At 44.7% G+C, this 13,976-nt stretch overlaps 1 protein-coding gene across 1 annotated transcript in view; it reads left to right on the top strand.

The window, feature by feature from the left end:
• Positions 1 to 13,697, top strand: part of Rasgrp1 (RAS guanyl releasing protein 1) — a 63,970-nt gene extending 50,273 nt beyond the window's left edge. The window contains exons 11-17 of the mRNA XM_042275937.2: positions 302 to 406; positions 1,544 to 1,653; positions 2,315 to 2,459; positions 3,762 to 3,798; positions 4,425 to 4,577; positions 8,836 to 9,218; positions 11,192 to 13,697. Coding sequence (XP_042131871.2) covers positions 302 to 406; positions 1,544 to 1,653; positions 2,315 to 2,459; positions 3,762 to 3,798; positions 4,425 to 4,577; positions 8,836 to 9,218; positions 11,192 to 11,326 — 1,068 coding nt within the window. The 3' untranslated portion in view covers positions 11,327 to 13,697. The remainder of the gene's footprint in view (positions 1 to 301; positions 407 to 1,543; positions 1,654 to 2,314; positions 2,460 to 3,761; positions 3,799 to 4,424; positions 4,578 to 8,835; positions 9,219 to 11,191) is intronic.
• Positions 13,698 to 13,976: the final 279 nt, after the last annotated feature.

Genomic DNA, 13,976 nt, shown 5'->3' with positions numbered 1-13,976 from the left:
ACTGAAATGTGACTGGAGTACCGAGGCAATTGACATGATTCACATTAGCCTCTGTTGATAGGTCTGACAAGAGATTTCATGGAGAGGGATCTGGAAGTCAGGCCCACAACACTTTGTTTCTCTGAGAAGAGAAATGATCCACAGCTGGGGGTCACGTAGGGAGCACTTCAGACAGCTGCGAGCCAAGCCAAGATTCCGACTGTGTGCGCGCTCTTCTTCCACGGCACACAGCCAGGTGTCAGGAAAGGAAGGAGCCCTGTCACCCTGTATTAGTCACCAGGGTTTCCCTGTTCCATTGCAGCCACTAACACCTTCGAAGCCACCGGTTGTAGTGGATTGGGCCTCCGGAGTATCTCCCAAGCCGGACCCGAAGACCATCAGCAAACACGTCCAGAGGATGGTGGACGTAAGTACCCATTTCAGCAGACAAAAATCCCGGTATAGCCTGCTTTGATTTTAGGATGTGGAGAGGAGAGGGGGCCAGGATGACAGAGACAAAGGTGGGAATGCTGGAGCTCATTCCCTTGGGAGCACAAAGCTGCCTCACTCCACACATTGTGGCCATAGTCGTTTCAGAGGAAATAATGGCAATGCACTGGTCTCCAATGGGGTGGGTTTGCCTTGCTTACAGGCCCATGCAGGGGAACATGTGATTAGAAGTTATTGGTTAATATGTGGCAAGGGTCAGCATGTAATAATGCAAACACGGAGAACGGGACACTCGGCACTGCTTGGTCTGGCTACCTGCACAGGAAGGGGATGTGTTTCCATGTTGTCTTTATACAGAACAATAAGCAGTACAGGGATCAAGGATGTAAACGGAGGCAGAGTTTTCCTGTTCCAACCGCCTGGTCCCAAATACACACGCAAAAGCTTTTTATATTAAGTACAAAATGCTCGGCCAATAGCTCAGGTTTAGTGTCAACTAGTTCTTACATTTAAACTAGCCCATGTCTATTAATCTACATATTGCCACGAGGTCTGTGGCTCTACTGGTCCTCTGGCACCTTGCTTCTTGGGGCAGCTTGCTTGTGTCTCCCCAATCCCACCCTTCTTCATCCCAGTCGTGAGTTTGATTGTCCCGCCTAACTTTATCCTGCCTTGCTATAGGCCAAACAGCTTTATTGTTAACCAATGAGAGTAATGCATACTCACAGCATACAGAAGGATTATCCCCAGCACAAGGAAGAGAACACTTCCAATTGGGTTAGGCCTTGAGCTTCCCAGGGAGGCAAACAGCGCCCTGCAGGGAGAGCAGAGTGGAGGGAGAACTCACCCATCCTCTACCCAGTGCAGTAGCCAGTGTGTGGTACAGTTGATATTTACAGGTTGGGAGCACCTGGGCACCCTGTAGTGGCTGGGGCAGCAGAGTCCTGGGATGTCCCCTGCTGTGCCAATGCCACAGTTTAGGGAGTATGTCTCAGGGCTGCTCTTATTCAGGCGGTTACCAATCTTTTACATATCGCCCCCTTGTCATTTAGCTAAAGGGAGAGATGATCAGTTTCCTTCAGTAAATGAAAGAAACTCTTTTTTTTTTTTCCAGTCTGTCTTCAAGAACTATGATCTCGACCAGGATGGCTACATCTCTCAGGAGGAGTTTGAAAAGATCGCTGCTAGCTTTCCATTTTCCTTCTGTGTGATGGACAAAGACAGGTGAGGATGGTGTGGGGGACTATGTAAGGGGTCCCTGAGGAACTTGCGAACATGTGTGCTGCCAGGCTTCTGTGATTTATAAGCCTGGAAGAAAGAGCCACCGTCAAGTGAAGGCCTCACTCCTTTAGTCCGGACTCCCAACCTATAAATATCATCAAACCACAAAACCCATGCACTCTCTGAATAGTTCTCACGTGAAGACTCCCAATGCCACCAGCTTAGGAGAGAACATTTGGCCTTCCTTCCTGCTTTGGTGTTACAAATCATGGAAGCGGCTCACAGTTACAGCAACGCTCTCTGCATTTTCCTCGTGGCCCTAAAAGCTTTATCCTCGTTCTCAACAGAAAACCAATGCATGGCCGGTGGGTTCTACAAGTGTCCTTCCTGTCTCAAGCCAGACCCAGGCATGAGGTCTTTGCTTTCCTATACACACCTCCCACACCACTTCCCTTTCAAGTCGTGAACACACTGATCTGTTTGGCCATTTGCCAGGTGTGACGAGCAGTCAGACTGCCTCGCTTTCTCACCCTGTGCCATCCCATGTCCTTACTCTGAGGGGAACTCAAGGAAGCAGCCATAGGAAGGACAAAAGGAAAGGGTAGCTCCAACGGCTGGAAACCACCCTTCCTCTACTGACCCCCTTGCCTGTCATTTGCTTCAGGGAAGGGCTCATCAGCAGGGACGAGATCACAGCCTACTTCATGAGGGCCAGCTCCATCTACTCCAAGCTGGGCCTGGGTTTTCCTCACAACTTTCAAGAGACCACCTACCTGAAGCCCACTTTCTGTGACAACTGTGCTGGCTTTGTAAGTTGTTCTTAGGGCGTTGGAGTGGAACTTGGTGTGGATGCGTTGCGGGGGGCGGGGGGGGGTAGTGTACAGTACAGGACAGTTTAAATAAGTAAGACAGAGCCGGGCGGTGGTGGCGCACACCTTTAATCCCAGCACTCAGGAGGCAGAGGCAGGCGGATCTCTGTGAGTTCAAGGCCAGCCTGGTCTACAAAGTGAGTTCCAGGAAAGGCACAAAGCTACACAGAGAAACCCTGTCTCAAAAAAAACCAAAAATAAATAAATAAATAAATAAATAAATAAATAAATAAATAAATAAATAAATAAATAAGACAGGCACAGCCTTAAAATCCTTACATAATCACTCCAGCTCAGAACTCAAGAGAACACCCAGAAAACATAGTCCTCGATTGTATGGGCTTGGTCTGTATCTAATTTCTTCCTGCCTTTTTTCTTCCCTGGTGCATTAAAGGTCTGGGATAAATGGTATGGAAATGTGGAATTTGGATATACCTTTTAAAAATGTTATATGCTGTTTCAAATGTTAGAAAATAAGAAATAGGACATGTCTTTCTTCCCCCTTCAAAAGAAATTAAATTACAGGTGTTCCAGTAGGTCACTCCACACCCCACAGGGTAGCTGTGGTTAAATTCAGTATGTCACAGAACAAAATCTAAAAACATATGGCTTTGGGAGGGAGACTTATTGAGAGGAGTGAGGAATGAGAGAAGGATAAAGGAGGATGGGGTAGAGGAATGAGTATTATTAGAATGCATTATATATGTGAGGGAAATTGTCCAAAAATAGATTTTTAAAAAATCTTATCTCAGAGATTACCTGAGTGCTGTTTGCCCTCTGTCCCAACCCAACTAATAGTTTCCTAAAAACCCAAGTTTATGACCCAGGACCACACACTCAGTCCTCAGGGTGCCTATTGGTCCAGGCTCATCCACATCAGGCCTGCAGAGTGCTGGACCATACAGAACACTTGCAAAGGTAGCAGTTGTCTCTGACCAGTGGCTTCTTGTCAGAGGACTAGGACATGAGAAAGCCACCAGTATCTACCCATTGATAGACAGTAGGATGAAGATAATGAATGCTACCAGGGCCTACCCATTGATGGACAGTAGAACAAAGATAGAGAATGAATGCTACCAGGGTCTACCCATTGATAGACAGTAGAACAAAGATAGAGAATAAATGCTACCGGGGTCTACTCATTGATAGACAATAGAACAAAGATAGAGAATGAATGCTAAGGTGGAGTTTCACACCAAACAGATAAATGACTTGTGCCATATTGTTTTCTTTGGCTTGTAGCTCTGGGGAGTGATCAAGCAAGGATATCGCTGTAAAGGTAAGTCTCAGCTTTGAGGAATGGGGTCACTTCCCTTGTCTGAAGAGCTCTCCTTGATTACATTTTTTTCTGCATAGTAGCTGTCCATTCAGTCCAAACTTTCTTGGCTGAGTTCAGAGCCCCGTGTCCAAACTGGTTTCCAAAGAGCATCCTAAGCCAAGATGAGGGATGCCCAAGAGACCAGTCAAGTAGTTTCCCTCCACAAGACCCTCTCTTTGTCTCAGTTGCTCTGGAAATATGGATGGCTGTGCTCCTTGTAGAAACATGGAAAGATAGATGCTCAAGGAAAGGGAATCTCCCTGGGTAAGGTTACTACAGGACCAGTCAGGTTTTCTTTTTTCAGCGGATGCCTCAGGACCTAATTTTCCAGGTTGGCATCTCTTCTCTTCACGATGAGATGCTGCTGAGTTCTGAAACTCATTGATGCAGTGATGCCAAGCTCTGGGACTTACCAAGGGGATTAAGAATCAGGAGGTGGTCTTTCCTAGACCCCTTAGGAATGTCAGGTGTGCTAGCTCCAGAGGCTAGACCAACTGAGTTTGACAAGAGGGCAGTGCATGAGTTTGGTTGTGAGAGTCACTGGAGAAGTGAGCGAAAGACTTCTGAGCAGAGTGTCTTGTCCACAGACTGCGGGATGAACTGCCACAAACAGTGCAAAGATCTGGTAGTGTTCGAGTGCAAGAAGCGAGTCAAGAGCCCAGCGGTGTCCATGGAGAACATCAGCTCTGTGGTGCCAATGTCCAACCTTTGCCCACTGGGAACCAAAGATCTGCTCCATGGTAAGCAGGCCCTGGCGACGTTTGCTGTGGGTAAGGGTCAGGTTTGGCGGGTAAGAAAAATCACCCCGTGATTCTTACTTCCAGTTAGCCTTGACCTCAATTGCTACGCCATGGCTGGCTCATCGTGGATTTTAACTCTCTGAGTGCTGTAACAGAGTGGAAATTAGACTAAAAAGAAAAGTCATCAGGTGCTTCTGGGCACCTACACCAAGAGCAGCATCCCATGTTAATTCTCTTCCTCTATCCTTAAACCCAGACCAAGGATGGGGAGGAGGAGAGATAGCGAGAACGAATGTATAGCATGCATAACATGCAGTCTGAAAGTAACATAGTATGTAAAACGAATAGCTGTGTTCAGAAGTGAAGACTAACATCCCCATAGCTCAGAAACGTCTGGAGAACATACTATCAGCAGAAGCTGAAACAATCTTAGTAGAAGCTGAAACCATAGGTCTTCTTGACTCTGTTTCCAGAAGGAAGCAGACACTGCTGAGAATTTAATTTCTGCAATTTAACAGAGACCACGATGCACTAAAGTGACCAGAACCAGACTCATTGCTAACAACTGAGAAAGGAGCCTCCAACACAATGTGACTGGACTTAGGGCTGGCAGCCGGAAATAGGCTTCCCTACAGGCAAGGGTATGCACTGGCTCAGTGACTGTGCATCATCCCTGGTTTTCTTCCAGAAGAGGATCCCCACCCGTTAAATTAACACCCTGCCCTGGACTGAGAACCTTGAGAGGTCAGGTGAAGGAAAATGACTAAAATGCTAAAACCAGAAAAGTAAATACAGAAAGAAAAAAAAAAAAAAAAAAAAAAAGAGAAACTGCTTGAAGATTAACCAAATCATGCAGGGACAACCTGAGGCTAAGCCAGAATTGTCACAGCTAACTCTGCATATGGCAAAATGCAGGTAAAGAGTGACTCGGAAATAATTTGAAGCAAATAGACCGGAGACTCCCCAGGTCTGGAGGGCAAAGAAGTAGAGAGAATGTCTCCAGCTGGGAGAAATGACAGTGTCCTGACATGGAGCAGGGTGGAAGTCAGTGAAGGCTGAGTAGGCTGTGGGGACACAGATGACAGATGTGTACATTAGAGGGGTCACTGTGCCGGGCTGCTGGGAAAGCCTTCTTGGAGAAGGTGGAATTTCAGCCAAGTTTCAAGGGAAAGGTGGTGCCACGTCATGAGGAAGATGAGGAATACTCCAGAGAAGATGGGGGATGGAGCAAAAGGCAGAAAAGGTGTAGGCAGTGCTGCTGGGATGAGTGAGGTGCTGTGGTGGAAGTGAAGGCGGAGGTGAGAAGTAAAGTAGAAAAGCAAGTAGAAGCCAGTCAGGCGTGTTGTAAATGCCAGGCGGAAGACTGGGCATTGTCCCTGTTCCAAAACAAGCAGCTCTTACAACAGAGGGGTAGAGTCCTCAAGATTCATCCTCTGGATTTCTGAACACCTGGAGTTCTACCTCAACAATAGGCATAAGTTTGGTTGGTTTAAAGTGTAACTGTGTTCAAGTCAGGAAAGGGAGAGGGGGGTTCAAGATGGTAGAACAGAAGCACCTGACGCCTGCTTCTCAACTGGTGAGATGGCTCCGGAGGTGAAGATGCTTGCTGTGCAAGACAAGTGGCCCCAATTCAATCCTGGGACCCACAGAAAGGTGGAAGGAGGGGGGTCTGTGTGGAGGCCCACAGAGGTTTCCTAGTGAGATCTGAGCTTGCTTTACCCAGCAGGGCGGCATTTAGAGGATTGCTTGACCATGTACATGGTTACTAGGTGATTGGAAGGGTCTGCACATGGCTGAGCTAGAGGGTGGTCTTTGCTCCACCCCTTGGCACTCCTATAAGTAGCCCTTTAGAAGAGACAGAAAGGGCCAGGGGAAAATGATCCAGGCCCTCCCGAGGTTATCCTGTGTTTCTATCTGTTTCTCTCCCCTCTATCCTTCAATCTAAATATTTCTCACTTCACCCTCCTCAAGAGTACCCTGTGGGAGGAAAATGGAAGTAGGTCTCCCACAGGCCTGGAGAGATAGTTCAGTGGTTGGGAGCATTGGCTGCTCTTCCAGAGGACCCGGGTTCATTTCCCAGCACCAACATGGCAGCTCTCAACTGTCTTTAACTTCAGTTCCAGGGGACCTGACATCCTTATACACATACACACACACACACACACACACACACACACACACACACACACACACACATATATATATATAATGTGCAGGCAAAACACCAATGAATAATTTTTAAAAATCATTTTAAAAATGGAAGGAGAGAACTGAATCCAGAGTTGTCCTCTGACCTTCACACACAGGCCATGGTGAACACGCACGCATGCACACACACACACACACACACACACACACACACACACACACACACTAAAGTTTACAACTTGTTTAACAGGTATATAACACATTTTTAGATAGATTGGAAAAACAGCAGCAGAATAGGGAAAGGTAAGACTTAAGAGACCCGGGGTGGGTGTGGTACGGGAATAAGGCACCTTGATGCCTGATGCCTCAGCTCCAGCCACAGGAAAGGGAGTTTCTCTGTAGAGCATGAAATCTAGAGTGCCCTGGCAAACTTGTCAGTGAGATGCTGGTGAGCCTGGCTAGTGGGGAATTGCATATCCCTCATAAGCTTTACCTAACTAGACAACTAACTTGAGATCTGTCCAGTAGCCAGCTTTGGGGAAGAATGCACATCATCTTCTGAACCTCAGGGATGCTCTACTCAGAAGGCATCTGGAGAAAGGACCTGTCGTCTGACTCTGGTCTGCTCTGTGGGTCAGAACACTGGCTTATTCCTACCTCTGGGATTTGAAAGATAGTCCACTGAACTGGTCAACAGGAAGTGGCCCTGTGAACCAGCCTTGGTTCTGTGGAGTGACTCAGTATGTTTGAGTCAAATTTGCTGGAGATTCTGCATTGTACAGGATGGACATTGTCACATGAAAAAGGAAGGGTAAAGAATATAGAGAATGGGTGGAAAGTAATAGAGGATGCCCTATGCCTTCTAGCCTCCAGGCATGAAACACACAGGCACATACCTCTGTACACAGACACAAAAGAATCCCTTTTTAAATTCAGCAATAAGAAAAATGTATCATTTTAATATAAATGTATATCCAAAAAATAGAAAAACCTTTTTTATACATAAAATCACTTCATTCTCTAAGCTCTGGAGAGTAGGATATTTTTCATCTCCATCTAATGAAATAAACAGAATCCAAAATGTATTTATTCATAAATGGTGTATAGACCCTAATTACTTTGCATGGAGCTCAAAATTAGTGCTAAACCTCTGCAAAAGGTAAATTTGGGTGACCTCCAGTTTATCTGACCACCCATCTCAAATGCATCCTCTAATCCTCTACTTTCTCAAGAAATTACTCCTTATAGTTAAAATTTCCAGGCTGAGTCTCAGGAAGGGATATTGGCTAAAAGAAAAATCAGATGGCTAGTTTGTTTTGAGCCCTGCAGAATCAAATAAGTGTGAAACATTTTAGAACACACTCCACAAAACTAATCCTGCCACCTCACCGTTTATCTGTACCAATCATACACATGAATCCCTCAGAGGTTCCCACTGTCTGTCTGCTTAGGTAACACTCCCGGTACCTGGATCAAACTCTGAGTAATAGCTCTTGCTCTGGAGTCCACAGAAAGCATTTATAGAACATTCTGTCTATATGTTTATCCTGCCATCTTTATTAGTGCTTAGGAAACCTTGCTACATCGAGGCAAGGATTCTAACTTACTTACAGGAACAGTAACTATCCAGGTAACTTTTGTGCAAACAGAAAAGGATGCTTTGGGGGCTCGGGATGGCTCAGAGGTTCAGAGCACTTCTTGCTCTTGCAGAAACCTGGATTCAGTTCCCAGCACCCACATGATATCTCACAACCACCTGTAACTCCAGTTCTACAGGACCGGAAACCCTCTTCTGACCTCCAAGGGCACTGCACACACACACACACACACACACACACACACACACACACACACACACACACTACACATTTTACAAATCTTATTTAAAAAGGTTAAAAAAAAAAAAAAAAAAGATGTTCTTTCCTTGGTGTGGGTGAATCCTGACACTGAAACCCTAGGTTTCTGCTGCTACTCCCACCTGACAATGCATGTCCCCAAACAGAAGGTACTTGGAACTCCAGAAATAAGGAAGGTCTCATTTCAAACAAATGTTGAGAATCTTGAGTTCATCATGGTCTGAGAGCACTAACAAATGTATCTCTCTCTACAGCACCTGATGAAGGATCTTTCATATTCCAAAATGGGGAGGCTGTGGACCACAGCGAGGAGAGCAAGGATCGGACCATCATGCTCCTGGGCGTGTCCTCACAGAAGATTTCAGTTCGGCTGAAGAGGACTGTTGCCCACAAGACCACCCAGACAGAACCGTTCCCGTGGGTTGGCGGCGAGATGCCTGCCGGTCACTTTGTGTTGAGCTCCCCACGGAAGCCTGCGCAGGATGCTCTCTACGTGCTCCCCAGTCCCCCGTCGCCATGCCCCAGCCCAGTGCTGCTCCGAAAGCGGGCATTCGTCAAGTGGGAGAACAAAGAATCGCTTATAAAGCCCAAACAGGAGCTTCACCTCAGGCTCCGGACCTACCAAGAACTGGAACAGGTGCCGCCCTTCTCGCTGCCCCCCTCCCTTTTTTAGCTCTCCTGCTGAAGTAAAATCCAATAGCGAAAAAGCATAAGAGCGAAGATCCAAATCAAGTTGATTCCTAGCAAGTTAAGTTAAGCAGACAAAAAAAAAAAGGGGGAAGAAAGTTGCCAAATGTAGGTAATATAAGGCATTTTAGTGTCAAGGAAGAGAGGAGACATTAGCTTGAATGGTGTTTATTTTTCCTAAGGAATGTTTTTATGCCGTTTTCCCTCAGACATCAAGATTTGCATATGTTTGCAGGCCGGTCAGTACATAACCCACCATCCACCTAGCTTAATGTACTTGTCTGAGTAGTATACAGTGAAGCCGCCCCCCAGGTTCCAGGATGCTCATCATTGTTACCAGCAAGGTTCCTTCCCTGCCAGGCCCCCAGGAGAGTCAGAGAGCTATGTGCTAGACATATGTGCTAGACTTTCGTGACTTGATTTGGTGACTGGAATGAAGAGCATGGATGGTATCAGGAGGAACACGGGACAAAGAGCCACAGATTTTCTGGAAGAAAACATGTCTTTTACTCAAAGTACCTTTAAAATGCGTGTTAGCAAACAAGTTAGTCGGAAGGTAGCCACACTTGGGTTGCCTTAGGAAGAGAAACTGCCGAAAGTTACCCTTTAGAACAATAAAAGAAATCGCGAAAAGGGAACATGATAAAGTACAAGACTTGGGTCTGAGACTAAGACATTTCTTTTTTGTTTTGTTTTGTTTGTTGCTGTTTGTTTTGGTTTGGGATTTTCAAGACAGGGTTTCTCTGTGTAGTCCTGGCTGTCCTGGAATTCACTCAGTAGACCAGGCTGGCCTCAAACTCAGAGATCTGCCTGATTCTGCCTCCTAAGTTCGGGGATCTAATCCCAGACATTTCTTATGCCGGTTGTTAAACTCTGCAACCTGGTTGGTCCTCTGTAAAATACAGGACTAGGAGTCCATGCTGAGGTTTCAAATCTGACATGCTCATCAAAGGTAGCAAAATAGTTGTGAAAAATGCTATGAGAAACACATGAGAGAATAATTCCCACCCAGCTACCAGAGCCATAAACCTTGATGTTTTATTAGCTGCTTCTCTTTTTTTTCTTACCTGCATCACAGAGACAGGTCAGATATGCCTGGGCTCTAGAACTATGTATGTTTGCACTTTCTGCCCCTCGAAAGTTTACAGCCAACACCTGTTTCCCGGTGTGCATGAGGATTACGCGGCCCTATTATCAGACAGCATTCTATTGTCACATAGCAGTATCAGGCTCACGGCAAGCACTCGATCTCACATAAGCTGGTAGAGAGCACTAGGTAATTCAGCCTGAGAGCCCAGAGGGGCCCAGTTAATCAGACACTGCACCTATGTCTTCTGACACCCAGGTAAGTCAGTCTGACATGAGGATATTTTCCTCGACACCAGAAGCCTGGAGATTACCCAATGACTGCACAGTGAAACTGTGGGCTGCCAATAGAACACTAAATCCCCATTTGGGGTGAGACAAAAGTCTTCCATCAAAAAGGCATATTAGTTATCACTATTGGGGGTTGTGAATCACACCTAGGTTTAATTAACTATAACATCTCATTTCACAGAGTTTTGAGGTACTGCTTTTATTGTTCACAGCAGGCCAGACCACAGACTACTTTCTGCTTAGTTACGATGCCCACTACACACTATCCAAAGGTTGTGTCTTCCTCCATTCACTTCCCAAGAATGGATTATTCTGTCTGCTAGCCACTCACATCTGTGATACGATAACAAAGAGTAACTGCTATTTGCACATGTCCATGATAAAGTGTTATTTTATACTCACAGCTAAATAACTGCTTTGAAAATAGTTTGTAATTCTTAACCACAGTGAATAGGAGATGCCAATCAAATCGAATCCTCTTGATGCTGTACGTGATTTCCCACTCACTGCCTCTCTATTAACATGCCCTATTCTCATTTCTTTTAGGAAATAAATACCCTGAAAGCAGATAATGATGCCCTGAAGATCCAACTGAAGTATGCACAGAAGAAAATAGAGTCCCTTCAGCTTGAGAAAAGCAATCATGTCTTAGCACAGATGGATCGGGGTGATTGTTCTTAATCCAGAAATTCAAGAAGAGAATCTGTGGACAAGTATCCTGGGATCTCACTTCAAAAACTGACTGCAGAGGTTCGGGCAACTTCTTGAAAGGGGGAAAGCCAGCCACTGTTTCTGGCGTCATTGTTTTTTACCTAAAATATTCTTAATGTGAGTCATTGGTTTTCAGTCAGTGGATCAATGGGAAGTTCAAGTTTGGTAAAGCTTTGAGCATTCATATTAAAACCCTTTGCTTTCTTTACTGGAACCAATACCAAACCGTGTGCTAAAATAAGACCGTAGTTTCCTCATAGTGTCTCAGGCAGCCTGCTTTACTGATTTGTAGATGAAAAGTCCCTGAAGAACCAATGTGCTGCCTTGCCCAGGGTTTCTGCAAACTTCTACCCAAGTCTGCTCATCATGGAAACAATACCCTGAAAGTGGTGACTTGGACCTGCCTGCATTGTTTGTGACACTGATCCCTACCTCACTACCTCAGATCTGACCAAGAGCCTCCCTCCCTGTCCTTCCTCTCCCGCCCCCCCCACTTCCTCCCTTGCTGGTAGGCACATCAGCATATCTACCTAGAAGTGAACTCCTAGACATGTAGCTTGGTTTTAAATCCAAGGCTTTTTAATTGAACTTGACGTTATCCAATTGCAGGTCAACTCATAGCCCTAGGTCTTAGTGATCATGAAATACGAACTAAAACTCACCATCCACAAACAGCAATTACCATGCCATACACAGCTAATTAGCGAAGACATGTGACATAAACGTGTTTGTTCATATATTCTCTAGTGGGTACACTTAAGAATCCATGACTTTTTAAAAGAAATGGTCTGTGGACAGTGTTTAATTCTTTATGCTCAAGTTTCTCTTTTTAAGTAAACTATTACAAGGTTTTCTTTTGAACTGAATTTGTGCTTAAACTGTTTCACTTTGACTATCTAGAAATAAACTAATGGATGTGAGGGTTTTAACAGCTGGTAGCATGTACATATGTATAGAATATGTATATACAGTATCAGGCATGCATGTAGCTTGGACTTTCTCCTCTAGAGAATGCAGATGTGAATCAAATACCTTTTAGTAATTTACAAATTCACAAATACAGTTCTGTTCATTAGAAGACAAACTGCTAATGATGTCAATTGTATTGTTTTGCAAAACCATGTGTAACAGTCTCTGAGTATTTATCATGAAAGTTAAAAATCAATGGGTTTGACTTGTTGCCTGGGAAGTTATTCATAAACTTTCTTGTCAGCTTTTTAGCTTTCAAAAACATTTCATCTGAACGTGTCCTTTTGGGAAGACTTTGCTTCCATGCTTGGGAGGTCTGGCGCCATGCTAACTTGTAATCCATACACAGGGTGAACAACTTCCGAGAGTGCCATCTCACAAAACGAGTTCCAACCCTACAGCCAACAGCACTGAGTCTCCACAAGAGTGTGAACAGTATGGTGCTGCCCCCTAAAGTACTCAGATCACTTAAGTTTATCTGATGAAAGACCACTGCCCATCTGTGTACCTTTGTGGAGTTTTAGCGACAAAGAACTGACTTGTGGTGAAAGTTTCACTCAACTTTAATGAACCGCTTTACACACAATTTTGTCCTTATTCTAAATCCAAACTCAGAAATTCTCAAAGCATAGCTACCACCTGGTACATACACCTCTAGCAGGTATAATATTGTATGGAACAATTACATGGAACAATTATGAGTAATAACAGACTCAAAATATGAGTAATGACAGACCTCAAATTTCATGTTGTTCACTATGGATAATTTCCTCTGCTACGCACCAGTACACGTGTATAGCTCAATTTTTTTAAAACACTTTTTCTTGTTCCTCATGCCTGATAAAGATCTCCCAAGGAGCTTTTATGTAAATAGCCTGTACTATAGGAATTCAGAGGGCCTAGGTCAGTGATGTCATGGCTAGATGATCTTATGTCCTGCAGTATCAACAGGAAAGACACCAGGAGGCAGCATTCCAACACAATTCTTACAGGCCAGCAAGGACAAAAGCTGTCTGGAGTCTGCAACTGGTACTGTTCCCGCAGAGCCGTAGGAGCGGGTGGGATCTGCTGACACAACCCAGAACCAAGTTCTGCTTATCATACCAAGTGTTGTTTACCATCCTGCTTGAAGTGTTTGGGCAGGCGCGTGTCTGCCCAAACAAGGGCAGATGCTGTCACTGACAGCGATGTCCCTTCCCATCTCCTCTGTTGACTGACTCACCCCCTTACTGAACACTTGTGAAATTCTGTCTAAAGGTGTATAATGTAAACGCTGCAAGAAAAAAAGTGTACAGACTGTAAAATTTTTGATACCTACTGTAAGTTTCCTTGTCTGATATTTATATGATAAAAGACATTTGGATCCCTATAACTTCAAGGTCTTGTGTTAACTTCATGTGTTTCATTTGAATTTTTCTGGAATTCAAAGTAAAACTACTCCATTCTATTAAACAGTTTTCTTGGGGGGATAAGAGGAAAAAACAAAGACAACTCAATAGTATTTCTTATGAAATTACTCTAACAAGCTGACCCTGAAGGAAAGGTGAAAATGCTTCTTATCCGCCCTCATTCCTAATCTGCAGGTCTCACTGTAAGCTGTCTTCCTCACATGGTAAATGACATTTTCTGGCTATAAACTCTTTTGACATTA

Source organism: Peromyscus maniculatus, chromosome 4 (assembly GCF_049852395.1).
Source record: "Peromyscus maniculatus bairdii isolate BWxNUB_F1_BW_parent chromosome 4, HU_Pman_BW_mat_3.1, whole genome shotgun sequence".
In the NCBI taxonomy this organism is placed as follows: domain Eukaryota; kingdom Metazoa; phylum Chordata; class Mammalia; order Rodentia; family Cricetidae; genus Peromyscus; species Peromyscus maniculatus.
The sequence above is the reverse complement of the archived record's forward strand: the minus strand, read 5'-3'. Positions and strand labels throughout refer to the sequence as shown.